This window comes from Mustela lutreola, chromosome 11 (genome assembly GCF_030435805.1).
Source record: "Mustela lutreola isolate mMusLut2 chromosome 11, mMusLut2.pri, whole genome shotgun sequence".
NCBI classification, from domain to species: domain Eukaryota; kingdom Metazoa; phylum Chordata; class Mammalia; order Carnivora; family Mustelidae; genus Mustela; species Mustela lutreola.
The window spans coordinates 35,318,685-35,326,790 of record NC_081300.1 but is presented as its reverse complement, the minus strand read 5'-3'; the positions used below and the strand labels follow the sequence as shown (position 1 = coordinate 35,326,790).

The window sequence follows — 8,106 nt, the reverse complement described above, 5'->3', positions numbered from 1 at the left end:
TTGGCCGAGCTCAGCAGCAAGTCTGCACGAAGACCTCTCCCACTGCCCCTCCCCACTTCAGGCTCGTGCACGCGCGTGTGCTCTCTCTAAAATAAATAAATCTTCAAAGAAAAAAAGAAAAGCTAAGTGGTACATGGAGGTTCGTAATGTAAGGATCTCTACTTTTCATCATGCTTGAAATAAAAAAAAAATGTATGATAAAAAGGAAAAAGTCTTTTAAATGGAGGAGCTAGGCAGAAATCAAAAACTGTAGGTAGAATGCTAGCAGAGTAATCTAAGCCATAAAACATTGACAGAAATTAATGAGAAGTGTGTCTTGGGTTTTCTTAAATAACACTGCAGATCAGGAGTTCCGAGCCCTGGGGATGATGGAGGAGCTGTGGTCTCTGAGCCCCTGTGCGAAGTGACCTCATAGTTGTCAAAGAATCTGTGACTTTGCCCCAGAGGTTAATAATTGTATTCTCTCTTAAATACGCGATGCATTCATTAGTCACTGGGTGTGTGGTTTTTAAGGAAAGGGTTTATTTTCTAGAACTGGCACATTCACATCTGGACCCCGTCAGCCATACCTGGAACAGGACGTGGGTCAACCCGCTTCATGGCCCAGTTCCCTGGGGGGCAGTTCCCAGGGGCCACAGGACCCTGAGCTTCAGCAGTGGAGGTCTGGGAGAGCCGTGGCAGAGAAGGATACCCAGTGGGGAGGGGAGGCCAGTGAGGCCCCTGGGGTCTGAGAATGGAAGGGGGAGGTGGTGTGGAGGCTGCCATCCTCTGGCTTTCGGCTGTGAATGTCCAACAGAGCCATGGTTTTGAATAGTCTGAGCTACAAAGCCCAGGGTATTCCTTAGAAATCACCTACCCGTTCCTCACAGGGGAGCAAAACACCCGATGTGATGTCATGCCCCTTGCAGTGACTTCTGTTAAGAAGACCAGTGCCCCACAGGCTCCCCAGAACAGGCAGAGAGCTCTCTCACCTGGGCTTACAACCTGGTGGGCAGGAGAAGTGGGGTTCATTTAGGGGACCGTGAGGGTCTCGTCGTGGAATTATCTCCACAGTTAAGGCTTCAAGTTCTGCCCCATTTCCTAAAGCATTAGGGCTAACATTTCACAGGCTAGTGCGAGAAACAAGAACTTGGCCCTTGGACTTGGGAACAGAGCGGGGAAGAGAGCATGGAATCTGGGGTCCAGATACTACCCAGGAGCTGGGGCTCTGACTTCAGCTTTCTATGACTTTGCTTCAGGGGACACATCTGAGGGCAGAAGTCACTCCCACTCTCCCACAGGAGGGCACAGACAGGCTAGAGAAGGTCTGTCCCAGGGCAGGGGCTGATGAAAGCTTGAGGCTGAGTTGCCTCTGTTTGGGCTCTCAAAAGGACCTGCAGCCTCCCTGCCGCTTCACCTCCAAGCCCGTTCCATCCTTCCTCCTCTGGAACCCCCTCAACACCCAACCAATTTCCTTCTCAACCCCTCCCCCTGGCTTTCAGGCTTTGGAAGTCTGTGTCCTGACCAAGAGGTGGGAACACTCCAGGAAGCTCCTCCCTCTGCGCCCCTCCCCCTCCCCGAATCCCGGAGCCTGAGGGCACCCTCCAGAAACCGATTTCTCCAGCCATGTCAATGGCCAATACAGTGCAAGGTTCAGGACCGAGAGAAAATACTTGGTGGCAAGTTTGGAGTTGTGCCCTTGTCCTTCCTTGATTGTGGTCCCTGCCTCCTCTGCCTCCTTCTGTAATGCCTCACAGTGGTTCATGCCCCTACCCCAACTCAGGACAAGTGGCCTCAGTCCCCTCCTGTCAGGGAGGAAAGGGGGAATTTCTGTTGCATCTGGAGACTAGGGCCAATCCCGCCCAGAAACCAAAAGAATGGGTTTGCAATGGAGATTTTCAGAGACACACCACAAGGTGTTTCACAGTGTGGCAGGGGACCTCCTTTCTCTGCCCCCATCATCTCCCGGAAAGCACTCCCTACAGCTTAAGTTCCAACCGAGGACCCGGGTAGCACACGGACTCCACAGAGAGAAGGACCAAGCTATCGCCAGTGAGCCAGCGAGGCACAGCTGGCCAGATTCCGAGAAGCACAGACCACTGAAGAAGTCTTGTTTTTGTTTTTGTTTTTGTTTTTTTTTAAACTGTGCTTTATTTAGGGCTAAGCTGGAGAAAGCGTCATCCAATAGTTACAGAAGGTTACAAGGAGTTTTAGGGAGTTGAGTGTGAAAAGAGCAGTTGTACTGAACTGCGGCTGTTTTTTTTTTTTTTTTTTTTTTTACAACATCTGGACATCCTAAAAGGAGGAGCCAAGAGAAAGAAAAAGAAAATTTTAAAAAATGATAATTAACCAACGAAATAGACAGAAAGAAAGGAAAGGCAGGAGGCCTAAGAGGAACCAGACAGTTGTTCGTCTAAAGCAAAAAAAAAAAAAAAAAAAAAAAAAAAAAAAAAAAGGGAGGGGGTTGGTAAGTCCGAGAGCCCCCTGGCCTCCAAATGACCTGGACATCAATGAGAGGAGGGTATCAAGGCAGAATGCCAAAGCAAGTCTTCCCAACGGTGCAAATAAATTATAATAAATATGTTATACTTTAAAATATATGTGTTCTTAAATAATTCAGTGTTTTTTTCTGATTCTGAGTTTTTTTAAGCAATGTCTTTTTAACTGCTCTAAAGTCATTTACCAAAGATAAATATCGTGCTTTCATTAAATAGTTTTCCTTGTTTTTTTTCTCTATCATTACAATTAAAAGTCCTACAAAATATGCAAATTTATTTACAGAAAAACAGAGCCGGCATCATTTAAACATCCCTGTTTTTCAAAATTCCTTGTAAACAGTTTCAGAAATTCTTCAAAGATTGTTTATTTTTCTCTCTCTTGTTTAAGGTTTTTTTGTGTGTGTGTGTTGTTTAGTTGTTTTACGATGAATTTCCCAGGTCTCCCTTGCCCGGAAAGTCTCTGGAGCAAGCATGGAAGGCGAGTGAAGCGGCAGGTGTCGAGGGCTTGCGGAGAGCGGGCGAGCGCGCGCAGCTCCGGAGCGAAGCAGGCGAGGGCGGGCGGCGGGCCTTCCGGCGACGGCGCGGCCCCCACCGGCGCGGTGAGCGGCCGGGAGACCGCAGGTCTGGGCGAGTCCGGCCAGGCCCTCGGGGTGCACGGCGTCCGACAGCACTCGCGGGGAGAAGGGATCGATGCTCAGTCTAAACTCTACAAAAGTACAGTCCTACAACATCTGGGATTTTAGCAGTAACGCTAACTTCTATAGGTTTTTTTTTCCTTTTTTTTTTTATTTTTTGCTTTCCTCTAATTTTTCTTCTATTATATAGGTATTTTAAACTTCTCCTTTTTTAAAATTCTGTACAACTATTATGATTTTAAGAGGGGGAAGAGTTAGAAGCATTTACAGACTTTTCACAACAATTCTCTTGCCTTGTAAGTCCCTTTTTTCCCCTCCTTGTTTCCTCACACTTCACGGTTAATGAGTTTTAATATTTTTGTTGCTTTCCCCAAATATCCACCAATTTGTTCATCTTAACAGCTCCATCCAGACATATAATACAGAAAACCATAGGAAAGTGTCATAGACTTGAATGAGGGTAATCAAAGCGCCTCTCAAAGTATCAAAGAACTATTATCTTGCTGTTTTAAAAGCATTGAAGCATTATTTTTCCTTTTTTTTTGTTTTTGCTTTTTTTTGTTTTTTTTTTTTAAATTTTTTTTATTACATTTTTTCATAGAATCGCTCTAAGCTGTTTCAAGAACAGCCACGAGGCAGGAAGGAGGTTCTCCTCCATCCCCCTCTATTTGACATAGAGCTACACAGCTGCAATAAAAAGTTTGGTCCTTTGGTCCCTAAATAGCTAAAGGAATGACAGATAGAGATGCTCAGCAGCGGCCTCCCAGCCGCCCCCTGGGGACCAAGCCCCGCCACACCGCTTGCCCCAGCCTGCCTCAGGCGCCCACGGGCTGGAAAAGCCCCAGGGATCGGTAAGCAGCGTCTCTTCCCACTTCCCAGCCCTTCAGCCTCCCCATCTGGTCTCAAGTTATTTTGTTTTAAAGTTGCCTTTTTTGTGTTTTTTTTTTTCTCATTTTTCTTCATCTTCTTGGGTCATATATATTTTCCCCCAAACACGTGCCCTCTGAACTCCACAGACGCTATACTTTCCTTGAAGAAATGTTACAGTCACAGAAAGTGTCTGGAGTCTTCAGCTTGATTGATATTGGCTGATATGTCAAAGGTGTCATCCAACAGTTCTCATTTATAAATATATAGAGAGAGAGGTTTGTTTTTTAATGTAGCCCGTTCAGCATCCTGCCCTAAAATGAAGAAAATCAGGGCTGATTAAGCCAAGAGAGGAAACACAAAATGCATCCAAACACCAAAAGGACCCTGCCTCGGGGAGCTCTGGGGGATGGTGGGAGGGAGGGGAGAGACCAGTATGAGAATTAGTCATGATCATGATACATAAAAAAGAAATTGACTCTTCTGTTCAGAGTAAGAAACCACTGGAGGTCTAGTGGTGATGACTGTAGCTGAGGTTTGGTTGTTGGGAGAGGGGTCTCGATTTGGGTTCCTTTCGAGTTCTGGAATGGGGGGGTAGCTGGATCTAAGGGAAGAATTTGGGACTGTGGGATATGAATTCACAATTAAACCGATGTCTGAGGGATCTAGCCCAGATACAATATGTATACAGAAGCCTAGCAAACAAGACAGCAAAAATCTAGCAACCTAGCCCCCTCCTCCCCAGCTTGAGGAAAAGAAGCAAGACATCCGTGACATGAATTTTGCTGAACCCTTGCCCAGTTTCCAGCCAACCGCTTCTTTCCCAAGGTCAGTAACTATTTGCGAGGCTATGTATATATATGTATATCTGGATATATGTGTAGAATATATTCACCTGCACATATGTGGATATACATGGATATGTGTGTATGTATATGCATAGATACACACATACACACACACACACACATAATATTTTTCTCATACATGCCAGGGAATTTAGAGGAAATTCGGAACTTCAAGGGAGCGGATGGGAGAACCTAAAAAAAGTTAGAACGGATTTCATCATCAAGCTCAGATAAATTAACTCAGTTCTTGATTTTGTTTTCAATGGTGACTTTTCGTTTGTTTTGTTTTGCTTTTAAGGAAAAAAAATCATGATCTGACTAGAATCAGAAGGAGAATGCTTAATCATCGTGAATTAACAAATGAGACTCATCTCCATTATAGCAAGCAGCTTCCACTTATACATGGGGGTGACTGGTTACATTGAGAAAGTTAGAACTGCAAAGCCCCCAGTTGAGGGGACAACGTCATGCGTATATCAATCCATGCTGGCAGGTTTTTCACACTGTTGATTCAACAAACAGCAAACCGTACACAGCAGTCTAAACAATTACAACACCAAAGAAAATAATAATAAAATTAAAAAACACTTGTCAAGGACCCTTTTTCAGTTGTAAACAAAAAGGTGCATTTTGCTTTTGTCAGTACTGTTTTTTCCAAACCAACCAAAAAGTCCCCCCCCACCCCCAGTCCCCCGCCTCCCCGCCCCACATTTAATTTAGCAGAGGTGGCTACAATACAAACCTTACAATAGTTACCAGGCTCTCTCTCAGAGGCCTCTGGCTTTGTACTCTAGGTTTTTTTTTTTTTTTTTTTTTGGTTTAGAATTTTTTTTTTTTAATCATTCTGTTACAGTAGAGATTTTGGTTTTGGTTTTCGTTTTCATTTTTCCTTTTGAAGTGAGATTTTAAAATAGCCTAACTGGAAAAAGACCAGACCTAGGAAAAGTGTCAATTGAAAAAGGCCCCCAAATTTCTAGAAAAAAATAAAATCACAATATTTTCAAGTGCAAGGAAATCAACCACGCATAGATTTTTTTTTTAAGATGTTTTCCTTATTTTTAAGAAAAAAAATAATGGTTTGCACAGTTAAGTGATCCCATGTTCGATCATTCAGGAATTCATCTTTATTTTTACTATTTTTTTTTTTTTGGTTCTTTTGTTTTGTTTTTTTCTCTATGTGACATCTAGAGAAGCATCAAAAACGCTGAACAAGAAAAACCAAACAACAGAAAGTAAAACCACTGCAAGCACCAAGAACAAAACAAAAATGAGCACAGCAAAAAAGATTGTGGCAGCACAAAAGTCAAGAGAATGCACGTGTGATCATGACGGGCCAATCATCAACTGATACAACATCCAAGAAAAACGCTCCAATCACAGCACCTCCACGAAACTTGACGGCAATTGTCATGCAACCGATTCTTAGCCTTGTTACATGACGCCATCATGTCACACTGTGAACTTTGAGTTGATTTGAACTTACGGATGGGGGACTGTTTTCTCCACTCTCATGTGATTACGTGAACTTTATTCCTAGCTCAGCGCGAGACTGTGGTGGATTTGACTGGCCCTGGTTGGGTTGTTGGAATTTGATTGAATGACAAAAGAAGAAAAGATTTTTATATATATTTATATATGTAGAGAGAGAGAGAGAGAGAGAAAGAAAGAGAGGACAAGAGAGTGTGGGCAAAGGGGAGGGAAGAGGCAGGGGCAGGTCGGGTGGGGTCGGGGACTGTGGGAGGGCAGGGACGGTTGGGAGGAGGGTGAAGAAGGGCAAGGAAAGGTTAAAACAAAATCAAAAGGAAAAATATTTATACAGCACCAGACCACAGCATCAATCTAAAAGCTCTGATGAAAGAACAGCAGTCAAATCATAAGAGAACCGAAAAGAACTCAAAGGATGGAGGAAGCCGGCAGACAAACGACATGGGCACATCAACACACACACACGCACACACATACGCACACACGGTTGTATATGCAGACACATGGTACACTGTGAACAGTAGCAGAACCTCACACAGGGCCACTAAGGGCATCCATCATGCGTCAGGGACAGGAGGAGGGGCGTGGGCAGTTTGGCGAGAGGGCTAGGAGAAACTAAAACAGCCCCTCAAACCACCGTGGCCAGCAAGCAGATCAGGCAGCACGCTCTCTGCTTTGTATCACCTTCGGTTATACAAGGCGGGGGGGGGGGGGGGGGGCACGCTCTCCACACCCCCCACCCCAGCCTCCTGTGGCCTCAGCCTGTGGACCAGCAGGGGGAGCCTGTCAGGGTCACCCTGAAGGCAGGGCAGATCCAAGGCTGGCTACAGCGACTTGCATCCGGGGAGCCCAGCCACTCAGTCCTCCCGCCCCAGTGGTCCCACCTTGCTCCCCAACCCCAACCCCAGAGAAGGGCCTCGCTGCTGCAAGAGCACCCACTGTGCCTCTCCTCTTCTCCTATGCTCAACCCTCATGTCTTAGAACGTTCAGAAAATGAACACACTCAGTTTGGAGATGGAGAGTAAATCATATCCGTGTTACTGGAATTCTATGGATACCCCTCGGCATTGCTGATTTCCTTTCACGGTCAGCTCATACCCTTCCCTTTGCTCCCAAGGTGGCCGGCCAACGTGGCCAAAGTTATGCTGCTTCCAGGCACGTAAAGCCTTTAGAAGGCTCCGCGGTGCTGACCAGGGAAGGGCTGGATGGAAGCCTATTGAGCACCCTGCAGGGTGGGTAGTGTGAGAAAGGACAGTCCATCAGGGAGGGGAGTGCTACGGCCCTGGTCTCCAGGCTCTGCGGCTGTCCCTTCTGGTCTGCAGCCCTCCCCTCCTCTATCTCCTCCTCCTCCATTCCCTACACTCCTGCCTGTACATCTTTCTAGACTACCCCATGTCACAGGCCTTCACCTGCCGTCTTTACTGGGGGAGCCCTAGGTGACTGGGGCTGTGTCCCCTTCTCATCACATTTTTCCACCTTGAATTATCTTCTGCCCTCCTCACCACTTCATGGCCCTCTGCCCCAACCTGGGAATTTGGGGGTTCCCAGCCCTACCCCCTGCTCATGGTTCCTGCGGAGCTTGCTCCCCAGCCCCCAATCCCTGAAGCCCCTGTGCCCGGCTCATCTGTCCACCATGCTGCTACACAGCGCAGACTTGCTCTTTCAGCTCTGTGTCTTTCTTCAGGGATTGTGGAAGGGGTGTCTGGGATCTGAAATGTCACTGTGGATAAGCTACCAAGTCGCTGAGGGGTGACTATTTTAAGGACATACCCAGCCTCCAGCTTTGCCTTCACA

The 8,106-nt window shown here is 46.2% G+C and overlaps 1 protein-coding gene across 49 annotated transcripts in view; it reads right to left on the bottom strand.

Annotated features, from left to right (window-relative positions):
* Positions 1-3,242: 3,242 nt before the first annotated feature.
* Positions 3,243-8,106, bottom strand: part of CELF4 (CUGBP Elav-like family member 4) — a 287,772-nt gene continuing 282,908 nt past the window's right edge. For 43 of the 49 annotated variants that reach the window (XM_059139820.1, XM_059139819.1, XM_059139825.1 and 40 more), the window contains one exon: positions 3,243-4,293. In XM_059139820.1, the coding sequence (XP_058995803.1) occupies positions 4,267-4,293 (27 nt within the window). In that variant the 3' untranslated portion in view covers positions 3,243-4,266. Of the gene's footprint in view, positions 4,294-6,310; positions 6,398-8,106 lie in introns of those variants that run through there. The other 6 variants (XM_059139818.1, XM_059139864.1, XM_059139816.1 and 3 more) reach the window with 2 other exon arrangements.